The 14683-nt window shown below is 47.4% G+C and overlaps 1 protein-coding gene across 7 annotated transcripts in view; it reads right to left on the bottom strand.

The window, feature by feature from the left end:
• Window positions 1-3139: 3139 nt before the first annotated feature.
• Window positions 3140-14683, bottom strand: part of LOC9267104 (uncharacterized) — a 33191-nt gene continuing 21647 nt past the window's right edge. The window contains exons 15-20 of one of the 7 annotated variants that reach the window (XR_010740606.1): window positions 6329-6727; window positions 5856-5955; window positions 4537-4599; window positions 3931-3990; window positions 3535-3772; window positions 3140-3397 (exon numbers count right to left, since the gene is read on the bottom strand). Coding sequence is in view for 1 of the 7 variants with exons in the window: in XM_015780908.3 (XP_015636394.1) it covers window positions 3599-3772; window positions 3931-3990; window positions 4537-4599; window positions 5856-5955 (397 nt within the window). In the remaining 6 variants the exon portion in view is untranslated. Of the gene's footprint in view, window positions 3773-3930; window positions 3991-4536; window positions 4600-5855; window positions 5956-6328; window positions 6728-14683 lie in introns of all 7 variants that reach the window. The other 6 variants (XR_010740603.1, XR_010740605.1, XR_003241866.2 and 3 more) reach the window with 6 other exon arrangements.

The raw sequence follows: 14683 nt of genomic DNA, 5'->3' as shown, positions 1-14683 counted from the left end.
TCACTTCAAGCTACTCTTTTAGAATTTAAATTTTGGCATAAAATTTAAATTCCCGAGCAGAGAGAGAATGCTATATTTCAGAGGTTGGGCGCTCTTACTGTGTTTTTCTCAGAGCCGGGTTCCCTGATCCATTCTGACCTAATTGGATGAATGAAAAAGGGGACCTATTTCGGTTCCTATGTCTATCGTTATCGCCCTATTCTCTCAATTGTCTATCCTTTTAAAAAGAGGGGGAGTACCTTTTCTTTAGCTTTCAACATGAAAGATTGACCCTAAAATGCCAGGGGAACATATAATATCCACACAAACTTCCCATACACACCAACTAGCAAATGTCACGAAAAATTCTACAAAAAATTGTACACATACTTAGAATAGTATTACACCTACATATGAAATTTTATCTTCAACTTCATTATATTTTAGCCGTAATAAAAAAGATAAAATTCAGACAGATTTTTACCCTTGAAACTATCATATTTTTCACTTTTTGGTAACGACTAAAATATAATGAATTTGAATATGAGACTTCGTAGATATGTGTAATACTAATATGAGTAAATGTCCATTTTTTTTATAGAATCTTTCATGATATTTGCTAATTGGTGTGCATGAAGTGTGCACGGTAAGCTTACGTGCATAGGATATGTTTGCAAGTGCCAGATATGCAATTTTGATGAAGGACTACTTAGCTAAAGTGATCTTCTGACTAAAAAAGAGTGGACTTTAATTTTTTGTAGAATTTTTCGTGACATTTGCTAGTTGGTGTGCACGAAGTATGCACGGTAAGCTTGTGTGTATAGGATATGTTTCCACGTGCTAGATATGCAAGTTTGATGAAGGACTACTTAGCTAAAGTGAACTTCTGACTAAAAAAAGTGGACTTCAGGAACTGACTTAAGAATAGCTCTCTCTCTCTCTCTAATACTCTTGCAAAGAATTGGATAAGTGGAAAAATGCTAAACAGTTATTCAATCCACTAGTGCAACTGAAGTGAAGGAATTACCTATTCTGAACCTCAACAAGAAAGAGCTCAAAACCACTACTTGTGAACAGCTCTCCTCAATTGAAAGCGCGCTACTGTTACTATCAGTCTAGTCTCCCGAGGGCACTCTTTCGATCTCGAACAAACTTACTTCTTTTGCCGGAACAGAGATATTCAAAAAACACGATTTCCAGTCCTATCTTAAGACTCCCAAGAAAGAAAAAAATAAAAGCGGACTAAAGAGAAGAACACTTTTATACCTAGATTGGAGCTGGACTTGAACCTTCATATCCATATTTCACTCCACTTTCATATCTGGAACATCGACTTGCACTTTCAATAGTGAATTATTCACTTTCCAAAATTGTCTCATATTCACATAGGGCAAGAAAGACCAATAAGACCTTTGACTTCCTATCTCTTCTTTCCATAAAGCTAATGCCCATTAAACATCTAAAACTCAACAAGCATAACATTTATTAGGACATGCCCAATGTAGGGTGCACCCCCATAGCAAAAGTGATTAAGCACTCAGCTAGGGATATGCCTCACACAATGCAAGCCATATCCCCATCTCATTTTTGTGTTTCAGCACCTGTCAGTCCGTCACATTTTGCATTTAAACCTGTAGATTTTTTTTATTTGCATATGCATATAATATTTGCAGTATACCCCAAACAATCACAAACATATATAAACGCGCATCCCTTCTCTTTTCTTCCGCTTCCCCTCTCCCTTCCCCTCGGCGCCGCCTCCCCTATCGCCTCTCTCTTCCCGGAGGCGCCGCCCCTCCCTCCTCTCTCTTCGCCAGTGGATCAACGCGGAGGCAACGGGGATCGATGCCGCGGTGGCAGATCGACGCGGAGGCGACGGGGATCGATGCTGCGGCGGCAGATCCACGCGGAGGCGACGGAGATCGATGCGGCGGCGGCGGATCCACGCGGAGGCGACGGAGATCGATGCAGCGGCGGCGGATCCACGCGGAGGCGGCGGGGATCGATGCGGCGGCGACAGATCGACGTGGAGGCGGCGGGGATCGAGGCGGCGATGGCGGATCTACGCGACGGCGGCGGGGATCGAGGCGGCGACGACGGATCTACGCGGCGGCGGCAGGGATTGAGGCGGCGACGGAGGATCCACGCGGCGGCAGATCAGGTCGTCGATCGCCGACGGAGCTTCCCGGGTAGGCCCTTCTCTCCAGTCCAACCCCTCTCCATCTTCTTCCCGGCACGGGAGCAGCAACAGCGCGGGGCAACGCCTCTCTCCCAACGCGGCTCCTCACCCGTTCCTCGCCAAAAAGCTGCCGAAACCACCCGACGCTCTGTAGAGGGTCGCGGCGCTAGGTGAGGGTGCGGTCCTGGTCGACGTGACATGAATATTCCCCTTGGGAAGGGTGAGACCACGCTCCAGCTCCAGCGTGGAGCGTTGAACATGGCCTTAGTACCCCTAAAGCCTAGCATGCAAGCATGCCACATCAACCTACTAATCACATAAAGCTCAACATACAAACATATAGTAATTATATCTACAATTTATTTCATTCTAAAACTAAACTAAACATAAACATCATTCTCAAATCATTTTCACAATATTTCAATCCAAATCATTTAATCATTTCTACAATATCTAATATATATATCCCGCAGCAAAGCGCGGGGCATCATCTAGTTTAATGTGGAGTATAATCGAGACTCAAAATATCAGTACCTTGCGTAAATGCCCACCAAAGGGAGAAGATTACCAAACTTTTTTCTGGACCTGAGAATATTACCGTTTTATATCCTCTTATCTACTCTTGGTTTATAAATTAAGATATTTTATTCCTTTAATACTCCTTACCGCAGTTAGGGGTTATATTCTTTTATGTGCGCAAACAAACATAATGTTTGTAATACCTGATCTCTAGTAGACACCTCAAAAACACGACACAGACATAACAAGTAGTTATTATAGCTTTATATTTCAAATAGTGTTGAGGTAGGTCTAATAAGAAAACCAGGTCTTAGGATTATTTGCCAGCATTTCGCCCACTATCCTCACGAACTCGGCAACATATTGCCAACGCTAAAGTTATGGAAAAAGAGCGAACACCCAATGACTCTACCTATATTGAAAATGTTAAATGCCCATGTTTTTACTACTAAACAATAATGGTTTGTGTTATGACCCCAAAGGAAAATTATATATTTTTGCAAATATCAACTTCTGAAGTTGTTCCAGGCAGGAAAAAGAAGCTTCTGAAGAACAAGGTGAGTATAAAAATATAAAATCCTAAAGAGTGGATCTTCGTACACTTCGTTGACACCGTGGAAGCCTACTTAAGTGTTCCAAAATCGAGCAGTCATGATACAAGTAAAATTTGCCGGGCAAATGACATCCGCAGGTCAAACAAAAAACCACGGCAGCATAAACCTGTAAACCAGAAGAAAACAAAATCACCATCCTTTGTTGCTTGCAAAGTCGCCACCAACTACGGCAGCATATGGTCGATAGCTCAGAGCACAATAAAAATCCATGCTGGCATCAAAATCTGTTGGTGCAAAACCAACCTAGAAGACCTTGCACACAACAAAGGTGTTCCTCCGAGTCATGAATAATTACTTTTCCATACTTCTAGTTGCTCTCGTGTCCAAGTTCTTCAAGTATCTGTTGCGCTTCAGCTAGCAACCCCTGCAATGTCAATGCCTCCGACACAGCGAAATCGCTCTGAACAATACCAGTGAGCCGCCTCAAGCATCTGATATACTCGTTCTTGAGAGTCTTTGACACGAATTTCCGCGTATGAGGCTGCAGGGGTAGAAGTTCTCTCAAAAAGGGCAATTTGATTGTGTAATTTGTGCTTTCATACGATTGAATCTAACATGTAGCATGCTGCTGCCTACCTTTCGTCCTTGGTTTACATTTATACTGATACAAGGAGGTTGAAAATGGATTTTTGCACGTACCTCTTTGTAAAGCGAAACACACTTGTTAAGAGCCTGTTCAACAGGATATAAATCTTGTTCCTGAAATTAAAGAGTTGGATAAGTTGAAATACTAAAGGTAAGCCAGGGATGAAAATGGAACTGAAATCAAAGTTGCCATTTCACATAGAATAAACAGAAGTCCTGCAATTCATGAATTTCAATGAGGCCATCATAACTAGTGTAGTACCATTTTTAATAGGAAAATTGCCAAATTATATTTTTCAATAGTGGTGCATTTCATTCTAAGCTTAAAAATGTTCTAGTTAATGATCAATATTGTCCCATTCCATAGAGCATTACAGTAACATTTAAAGACTCATTAGTTTGTCTGACGTTCCAAAACTTAATTTAAAAGTTTATGCACATTTCCATGTATGGAAATTGTCTAATATGCACGCAACATTGGTTTTGAATATCAGAAGCATACAAATAAAAAAGAACCTTAACAAGAATAAAAATTATTAAAATGAACAATGCACTGCTATTAGAAGCATATAGTAAAATGGAATGCTTCCATTATTTGAAAAGAATGAGGGAATTAAAAAAGAAGTCAATTCACTGAATAAAAAAAGTTAATAGAAGTACCCCTGGAGTTAGCATATTCTTCATTCCACTTTCAAGAAGTCCAGCAACTTCAAGTGCTTGCAACTACACGCATAATATGTAAAAACATGTCATTAGCAAAGTTTAATAAATTTACTTGCTTAAATATCATATCTACACGGCTACAAATCTAGTCCTAAACTTCCAAAGTGTGAAAGCAAATGCTCAAATATCATGTTAGTGTAAACTTTTTTTTTCTTTTTTTGCAGGAGCAACGATTTGGTTATAGCCATTAGGATCATAATGTATTCTGATGAACTTTAGACTTGTGTATATATTCATTAGACATGGGTCAACAAAGTATTGGAATATCTCATTTAAATTTATTAGCACCACCCCAGGCTTCCCTACGATGCAACAATCCGGATAGTATATGTGCTGTCTAGTCTCTTCCACAAGGTTGAAGTCTCCAACAGCCACGATTGCTATCGTTTGCAATCATCTCACCTAGTCTCCAACCTTAGCACCACCACTAGAGTTTTGAGAAGCAGTCATGGGTGTAGGAGGCATCTTTTTGCTCAATGGCGGCATTGCATGAAGTGAGCGAGGGCTCTCCTAACCCCTTGGTAGGGCCGTGTATAATAAGTGATCCAAACCCACCTGGAGCTACCCCACCTTAGAGGCAAGTGAAGTTGTGTATACAATTAGCCTGTTAGTCAAACTGACCCACACACAACTACAAGCAGCCAAAGAGATCCTAGGAATCTTCAATGAAGCTAATTCAGAGGTGTTTAAGGTCAGAAAATATGTTCACATAATAAATAATATTCTCCAATGGAAGCATCTTCATAAGTGCTTAAATGGTTGCAAGAATAATCAATTTAGGGGATTACAAGCTTAAAAACCTGCTGAGCATGATGCTTCATCAAGCATTGGTGCTTCAGAACTAGCACCTCTCCAAGCACCTGTGTTGAAAATGGCCTAGGATGCAGCTAAGACGATCTGCTGTTATCACCTAGGACTTACTTGCTAGGAGATGCAATTCCCTTGCAAGTATCATAGCATTATGTGGTTGTGCGAGACAATGGTTATGAACTTTCCTTTTCATTCTTTATGCAGTGATACACAACTTTTACACGTATTACCCCAGTAGCCTTTCTCTCTCAAGTTCTTTGTATAGCCCCCCCCCCCTCCCCCTCCCTCCCCTCCCCTCTAACCCCAATCAACCCGACACCACCCAGACATCCTCTAGACGTGAAGCAACATAAGGCTGGTATGGAAGAGTTAAAATAGTGCCAACATAAACAAGATAACACAAAAAAATGACATCTGAAACTACTAGGAGTCATTAGAGAACATACAAGTGCACTAGTTGCTGCAATCTTATCCCTGTCTGTAGTTCGTCCATTATTGAGTTTGTTCAGATCTTTCCTTGAATCATATAATATTCCTTCTGCTATCCTATCATGACAAAACATTGAAGATTTTATCAGCAGTGCTATTCAAGCAAATTTGTAATGCTATTTCATTTCAGCATTCTATAAAAATAAAAAGAACATAGAAAGTGTTATGAACAGCACTTGTATTCACCTCAGGGCAAAAGGCCCAAATATATACAGGTACAGGAATACACAAATATGCAGAAAAACCCGTTACAAATAAAGGAATATAAAATCTAAATATACATCTAATACCCCCCCCCCTCCTCTCAAACTCAGGGTGGATCAACAACACTGAGTTTGGAGAGATAGAACCTGTGTTGAGCTCTAGTTTGTGCTTTGGTAAAGAAATCAGCCAGCTGCAACTCGGAAGGCACATACTGAAGAGCAATCACCTGATCTTGTACCTGGGTGCGTGTGTAAGAAGCATCCACCCCAATATGCTTAGTAAGCTCATGCTTGATAGGATCACGAGCAATACTAATAGCACCTGTACTGTCCGACAACAAAGAGGTCGGGGAAGTCACAGAAACACCAAGATCCTCAAGTAACCAACGTAACCAAGTAACCTCTGCTGTCAAAAGGGCCATAGCTCGTAACTCAGCCTCTGCACTAGAACAAGAAACTGCTGTTTGTTTCTTAGTCTTCCAAGCAATGAGGGAACCACCAAGAAAAACACAATAAGCAAAAAGAGATTTGCCATCAGAGGAATCACTAGCCCAAGTAGCATCAGAATACCCTTGAAGTTGTAAAGATGTGGACCGAGGAAAGAAATGACAACAAAAGATAGTCCCCTGAAGATAACGAAGAACACGAAGAAGATGACTATAGTGAAGTTGGGTGGGAGCAGAAACAAACTAACTCAGAATATGCACAACATAGGAAATATTAGGACGAGTGACAGCAAGATAAACAAGACTCCTACGAGATGGCGATAGCAAGTGGGATCAGCTAATGGCACACCAATAGTGGCAGAAAGATGAAGATTAAGTTCCATAGGAGTGTCAATCGTGCGTTGGTCAGTGAGAGAAGCCCTATCCAGAAGATCCTGAATATACTTGGTCTAGGAAAGATAAAAACCCTCGTGGGTAGAGGAAACCTCAATCCCTAGAAAATAGCGAAGAGAACCAAGATCAGACATCAGAAATTGAGCATTGAGACATGCAATAAAATCAGCATCATCGCCAGTGATAATCATATCATCAACATAGAGAAGAAGAATGATACGCCCACGAGGCGAAGTATGGACAAAAAGTGCAGGATCATGAGCACTAGCCGAAAAACCAGCAGCAGTGACTACAGAAGCAAACCGTTGAAACCAAGCACGAGGAGCCTGCTTGAGCCCATAAAGAGAGCCGCGAAGACGACAAACCATACCCTCAGGAACCGAATATCCTAGGGGTGGTCGCATGTAAACCTCCTCGTGCAATCCCCCATTGAGAAAAGCATTTTTAACATCAAGCTAGGAGATATTCCAATGACGAGTAGAGGCTACTGCAAGAGTTCAAACAATGGTCATGTGAGCCACAGGAGCAAAAGTCTCATGATAATCACGACCATGCTCTTGTTGAAAACCACACGCTAAAAGGCGAGCTTTATAGTGTTCAAGAGTTCCATCAGAGCGAGTCTTGACCTTAAAGATCCCTTTACACGTGATAGGACGAACATGAGATGGCAATGGAACAAGATCCCAAGTACCAGTACGCTCAAGTGCAACAAGCTCCTCTGCCATTGCATGTTGCCATTCTTGATGAATAACAGCATCACGATAAGAACTAGGCTCAGCGAGAACAGTCGCAACATAACCATAGCGATCCTCTGGACGAATCGTAACTAAATTACGATCCCGAAGATTGTATCTCGGAGGAGCAACAGGAGAAGCATCAACAGAAGGCTCCATAACACGAGGGCGACGACTATAGACTTGAGTAAGAGGGTTTAGGGGAGGTAGCAGAAGCAAGAAGACTGGTAAGCGCAGCGGAAGGAAGACGAAGCCAGTCAAGCTCCCAAAGATGCTGAGAATCATGGCGGCGAGGGCCAGTACCAACCAGGAGACCCATGCGTCGATCCTGAACACAACAAGAGTCAGAATCAAGAATAACACGACAATCATGATCAACAAGCTGTCCAGCAGACATGAGCTGTATGGTCAAATTTGGAACATAGGAAACAAAAGGAACACTACAAGAAGATGAAAGAGTCCCATGACCAACAACAGAAAGAGGGGTACCATCGGCAGTTTGAACAGTAATAGGGACTAAAGGATGACATATAGATGAAAGACAAGACTTATCAGGGGTCATATGGAAAGAAGCACCAGAATCAAGAATCCACGGAAAAGTGAGAACCAGGAACAACAAAATCAGATTGTGCAGAGGGCAAAGCAACTAAACTAGCTAAACCTGTCGAAGCAGAAGCAGTGAGGCAACGCAGTAACATAAGGATCTCCTGTGTATCAGAACTGCAGAACTGCCAGTACTCTTCTGAGAAGAAGAGCGAGTACTCTTCTGAGAAGAACTCCCAGCAACCGATGAAGAACGACTGCGCCATAAATCCTTCTTCTTCCTAAAGCAAAATGACTCCACATGTCCATCTCGATCACAGTAAGTGCAATGAAGATGACCACTGGAAGATGATACCACTTGAGAAGAAGTATGTGCTGGTAAAGTAAAGGAAGGAGCTGCTGATGATGAAGACACTGAAGCTGTGGTACGAACGAGTACTGAAGAAGGATGCGATATAATACCCGCTTCACGAAGACGAATCTCCTCAGAATGAATCTCAGTTAGAGCCTCCATCAAAGTAACACGGGGGTGCCGAGCAAGCAACTGTGCACGGATCGACTCATACTCAGAGCGAAGACGTGTGAGGAAGTCATAGATGCGGCGAAGATCCATGTGAGACCACTGGCGCTGACAACACTGACAAGTACGACAAATATCAGGTCCCAAAGGATCAAGCTGGCGCTAGACAGAGGATAACTGTGTATAGAACTCATCCCCTGTAGCATCTCCCTGCTGTAAAGACTGCTTCTGACGCACCATAGCAAGATATAGAGCATCACCAGTAGGTGCATAACGGTCACGAAGGTGTGTCCACGTGAAATGAGCTGAAGCAAGGGTAACCACATCACCAGTAAGATGGACCTCCATACTAGCTACAAGAATAGCAGAAGCACAAGCATCCTCATCCAACCAAGTCTTGTACATAACATACTGACCCTGATAAGTTTCCAAAGCATCATCATACTCCTCTTGTGCCTTTGCTCTGTCTTCATCAGTAGTCTGAGCTGAAAAAGTAGGCATAGCTTGAGCCAAGGGGAAAGGGGGGCAAGCTAGCTCACCAAAAAGAACGTCCCAAAGGCGTTGACCACACATATGTAGACGCATATGCTGAGCCCAATGATTATAGTTGATGCCATCAAAAATAACTGGGCAACGAGGAACTGAAACTGTGCCTGATAGAGATGACATTGGCACGGAGCAACGGGCGACGGCGAGAGCGCAAATGAAAGCGGCAACAAGCGAAAGAACAGGAACCTCTCTCTCTCTCTCTTTTCTTTTGTTTTTCTTTTCTTTTCTTTTTTTTAACAGCCTCGGAGAAACACCCAAACGCTGGTGCAACTGCACAGGAAAGGCAGCAAGAGGCTCTTTTTTTTATTATTTTTTTTAGAAAAATCACCCGATCTGGATCGGTACCGATTCGAAGGAAACGAATCGACACCGGCGGGCAACACGAAACGAAATGGCGGTTGGCGCTGGGCAGCAACGAGCGGCAGCTGCTCGACGGGCAGTGGCCGGAGACGGGTGGCGACCGGCGGCGGCCGGAGACGAGCGGCGCCGCAGCCGACGAGGGGCAGCGGCCGGAGACGAGCGGCGACGGGCAGCGGCTGAAGACGAGCGGCGCCACAGCCGACGACGGGTGGCAGCTGGAGATGAGGGGTGGGTTGCGGCCGGAGACGAGCGGCGCCGCAACCGACGAAGGGCAGCGGCAGGAGACGAGCGGACGACGGTAGCCGACGACGAGTGATTGCCGGCGGTGAGCGACGGGCAGCAGAACGAACTGGAGCTGGTGACGGGGACGACAAGCGGTGGCCGGCGAGCATAGATGAGCGGTCGCCGGCGCAGAGACAAGCAGCACCGGCGACCACGACGAGTTCGATGACCACCGCGAAAAAATCGACCACAAAAACCAGGTAACGTGTGTGGAAAAATCTTTGGATCATCTAGGACAAGAAGAAAAGTCTAACCCTAGTTTAGGCTCTGATACCATGTTATGAACAGCACTTTTATTCACCTTAGGGCAAAAGGCCCAAATATATACAGGTACAGGAATACACAAATATACAGAAAAACCCTTTACAAATAAAGGAATATAAAATCTAAATATACATCTAACAGAAAGAAGCTCAAATATAATTGGTAACCAGAATTTTGGTATTAATTGGAGCCGGTTGGGAACAATTACCATAGGCAAAATGATTGCCCAGCTTTACATTTAGGTGCAAATCAGACAGCGAATTATTTTTATGAAAATGACTTACAGAATTGGTAGCTACTTTGGCTAAGCTTGGCACCATTAGTAGCCCTACTAGGCTATTATGCCCCAAAAAGAACATCTTAAGTCATTTGGAGCAAGTAAACTAGTCTAAAAGGATATGCCTACTTTGCACTTTATTTTATGGTATCTGGCCAGAAGCATTGCTACTTAATTAGACTTCACTCTAGGCCAGATATGATTACCTCAAAATGCAGAACCAAGGCAGACTAGGCAAGGTTAACCACTTAATTAGGCTTCTCGAAATGCAGAACTAACATAATCAAACTTCTATATCTTGTAAAGTAGGGGCTATATGAAGTTCACCCAAACTGTAACGCTATCCAGTTTTCTTGTCTCCAGTGCCGTCAATGGGGACACAACAGCAATGAAATATTAAAATGTGGACACTGACCAGTTCTCGAATGTAATTTATGTAAGTATGGAGATCAAGATCTTGGATTGTTAAAAAGGACATAGACCTCTGTTAGAATTTCAATGGTTACTCTCATTGAGAAGAGGATGGCACTCGAGATGGGACAATTTTCTGGTTTTCTTCATTCACAAAACACAAAAGCCATACCTACCCGAGGGAGGTTGGATACATATATATAGCCATAGCTGGCTGCTAGCCTATTGCTGCACCCTCCTAGTCTAAAATTCGAAATTTAAATGGGATGCTGTCCTAGAGGGCATCCAAACTGAATAAAGCATAAAGGAGGCATAAAGGAGATGCTAACTGCTGCTGTCCTACTAACCACAGCTGTCCTAGCAACTGAAAAATATGCTAAAGGGTAGATGCTGTCTTGAAAAAGGTGAAACTACCCAAAAGCAAAAAGAAGAATCACGACCAAGGACCACAAAGACTTATCCAACATTCTCCCCCTAAGTCTTGTGCGTCGTCTTGTGGGGAAGTTGGGCCATCCCGATCCTAGAGCAGAGCTCGAGGAACTTGATCCTCCCAAGAGGCTTGGTGAGCAAGTCCGCAAGCTGGTCCTTGGTGTTGATGTAGCTCGCCTTGATGCTCCCTTCCTCCAAGTAGCTTCGGATGAAGTGGTACCTCACCCGGATGTGCTTGCTCCGTTCGTGAAAAACGGGGTTCTTTGCCAGGGCCAGAGCGGACTTGCTATCCACCCTGAGCTCCACCGTTCCAGTGTCTCTGCCGAGGAGATCACTAAGCAGTCGAGCAAGCCAGAGCGCCTGGGTCGAAGTGGCGGAGGCCGCCATGTACTCGGCCTCGCAGCTGGACAGGGCCACCACCTGCTGCTTGACCGACTACCAGCTAACGAGGCACTTGCCGAGGAAGAAGAGAATCCCGCTCGTGCTCTTGCTGGTGTCGATGTCACCGGCGTGGTCGATGTCGCTGTACCCGACGAAGTGTGCCTTGCCAGGACACCTCGGGTAGTAGAGACCGTGGTCGAGAGTCCCCGTAACGTAGCGGATGATCCTCTTCACAGCATGCTGCTGCTCCGTCGTCGGTCACTGCATGAACCGACTGACGTAGCCGACGGAGAAGGCCAAGTCCGGCCGTGTGTGGGTGAGGTAGCGAAGGCTCCCCACAAGACGCCGGTACTGTGTAGCATCCACCTCCTCCGCCGTGCTGTCGCGGCTCAGCTTCAGTCTCTCCTCCATCGGAGTGAGAGCTGGGTTGCAATCGGTGAGCCCAGCCAGCTCAACGACGCGCTTGGCGTAGGCGGTCTGTCGAAGCGTGATCCCGGAGTCGTCCTGGTGCACTTCGATCCCCAGGTAGAAGGAGAGAGGCCCCAGATCACTCATTTGGAAGGTGGCCTTCATCTCCTCCTTGAACGCCGCAACCTCCGCATCCTTGGTGCCGATGATCACCAAGTCGTTGATGTAGACACCCACCAGCAAGGCATTTCCTCCATTGCCCCGCCGGTAGATGGCCGCCTCGTGCAGGCTTTGCTCGTAGCCCATCCCCTTGAGCGTGGAATCCAACTTGGCATTCCACGCCCTCGGTGCCTGCCGCAAGCCGTAGAGGGCCTTGTGCAAGCGTAGCACCTTGCCCTCCTTGCCGGGAATCACAAATCCCGGCGGCTGGTGCACGTAGACCTCCTCCTTCAAGTCGACATTCAGAAACACCGACTTGACGTCCATGTGATGGACGCCCCAGCCTTCATGAGCAACCAGCGCAAGAAGGAGTCGCACGGACTCCATCCATGCCACGGGAGCGCAGGCATCGTCGTAGTCGATCCCCTCCTGCTGCACGAAACCGCGTGCCACCAAGCGAGCCTTGTGCTTGACGATGGCTCCGGCTTCATCCCTCTTCAGCTTGAACACCCACTTAAGGGTGATCGCGCGGTGACCACGAGGGAGGTCAGCAAGCTCCCAGGTGCGGTTCTCCTGAACCGCGTCCATCTCCGACTGCATCGCGGCACGCCATGCCGCGTGTTTCTCGGCCTCTGCAAAAGACCGAGGCTCACCGTCGTCGCACGCAAGGTGCAACTGCGCCTCTAGGTCGCGAGGCACCAGTCCCGGCACCGGCTGGTCGCCGAGAAGATCCTCCATCGTACGGTACCGTAGCTGCTCGCCGTCGTGGTACGCGTCGATGCGCTCCCCGTCGTGGGAGAGCGGAGTAGCGAACTCCACCGGGCTGCGCTCAACACGAGCTGGCGTCGGAGTAGACGTGCTTGGAGTGGCTGTTGGTGCTGGAGCATGTGGAGTCACTGGCTGAGGTGGTGTCGACGAAGAGCTCGTCGTAGTCGAAGTCGTGGCCCGAGGGTGTGTTGGTGTCGGAGTCGGTGGAGATTCGGGGGCTGGGGTAGACACGCTCGGTGAAGAAGAGCTGCCTACTCCCCCAGCTCCCTCGAAGTGGACGTACTCGACGGTGAAGTCCAACCATCGTCCACCGCCTTGTCCCATACCCACCCTCGCCCTTCGTCGAACACAACGTCGCGCGCAGTGCGCACACGCTGTCTCCGGGTCGAGGATGCGGTAAGCCTTCGAGCCCTCCGCGTAGCCGATGAACACCCCTGGGGTGCTCCTGTCGTCGAGCTTGCCGATGTGGCCAAGCTCCTTGGCGAACGCGAGGCAGCCGAAGACCCGCAGGTGGGAGACCGCCGGCTTGCGCCCATGCCAAGCCTCGTACGGTGTCCTGCCATCGAGGGCCTTGGTAGGCGAGCGGTTGAGGATGTAGGCGGCCGTCACCACCGCCTCCCCCCAGAAGATGGCCGGCATCCCCCTCTGCTTGAGGAGGGCCCGAGCCATCCCCACAACCATCTGGTTGCGCCGCTCGACGACGCCGTTCTGCTGCGGGCTGTACGGCGTGGTATAGTGGCGCTGAATGCCCTCATCAGCGCAGTACGACGCGAATTCAGCCGCTGTGAATTCGCCGCCGTTGTCGGTGCACAGCACGCGCAGCTTGCGGCCGCACTCCGCCTCTGCAGCAGCCTGCGCATGCCTGATGGCGTCTGCAGCCTCTCCCTTGCTGCCGAGGACCATCACCCACATGTAGCGGGAGAGGTCGTCGACGAGCAGCAGGAAGTAACGTCGTCCTCCTGGTGTGGCCGGTGTCACTGGGCCACACAAGTCCCCGTGCACGAGCTCGAGCTGCTCCTTGGCTCGAAAGCTCGTCTGCTGGGGAAAGGGGAGCCGCCGCTGCTTCGTCACCACGCAGACGTCGCAGAGCTGCTCCACGCGGTCAAGGCACGGCATGCCTCGGACCATCTCCTTGGCACTGAGCTGCTTCAGGGCCTCGAAGTGGAGGTGCCCGAAGCGCTCGTGCCACTGCCACGCCTCGTCGTCCCGACGAGCGGCGAGGCAAACTGGTTGTGCGACTTGCGCGCTGAGGATGTAGAGTCGATTAGTGCCTCTGGTTACCTTGGCAAGAAGGCGACGACAGCGATCCCAAATCCTCATGAGTCCGTCCTCGACCAACACGCGTGAGCCGTTCTCATCCAGCTGTTCCACGCTGATGATAGAATTCCTCAACGCGGGGATGTAGTAGACACCGGTGAGCAGCCTGTGCTCACCGGACTTGGCAGTGAAGGTGACGGAGCCAACACCCTTGATCTCGACGCCGGAGGCGTCCCCGAACTTGACGGAGCCTCGGACGCTGGAGTCGAACTCGGTGAAGAACTCCCGTCGGTCGGTCATGTGATGGGTGGAGCCGGTGTCGAGGTACCACCCATCAGCCTTGTCGTTGCTGGAGCCGTTGCAGAGGGAGACGAGTACCTTCGGCTCATCAAGGTGGAGGA

Source organism: Oryza sativa, chromosome 4, assembly GCF_034140825.1.
Source record: "Oryza sativa Japonica Group chromosome 4, ASM3414082v1".
NCBI classification, from domain to species: domain Eukaryota; kingdom Viridiplantae; phylum Streptophyta; class Magnoliopsida; order Poales; family Poaceae; genus Oryza; species Oryza sativa.
Note: the sequence above shows the minus strand (reverse complement) of the source record. Positions and strands in the feature narration are given on the sequence as shown.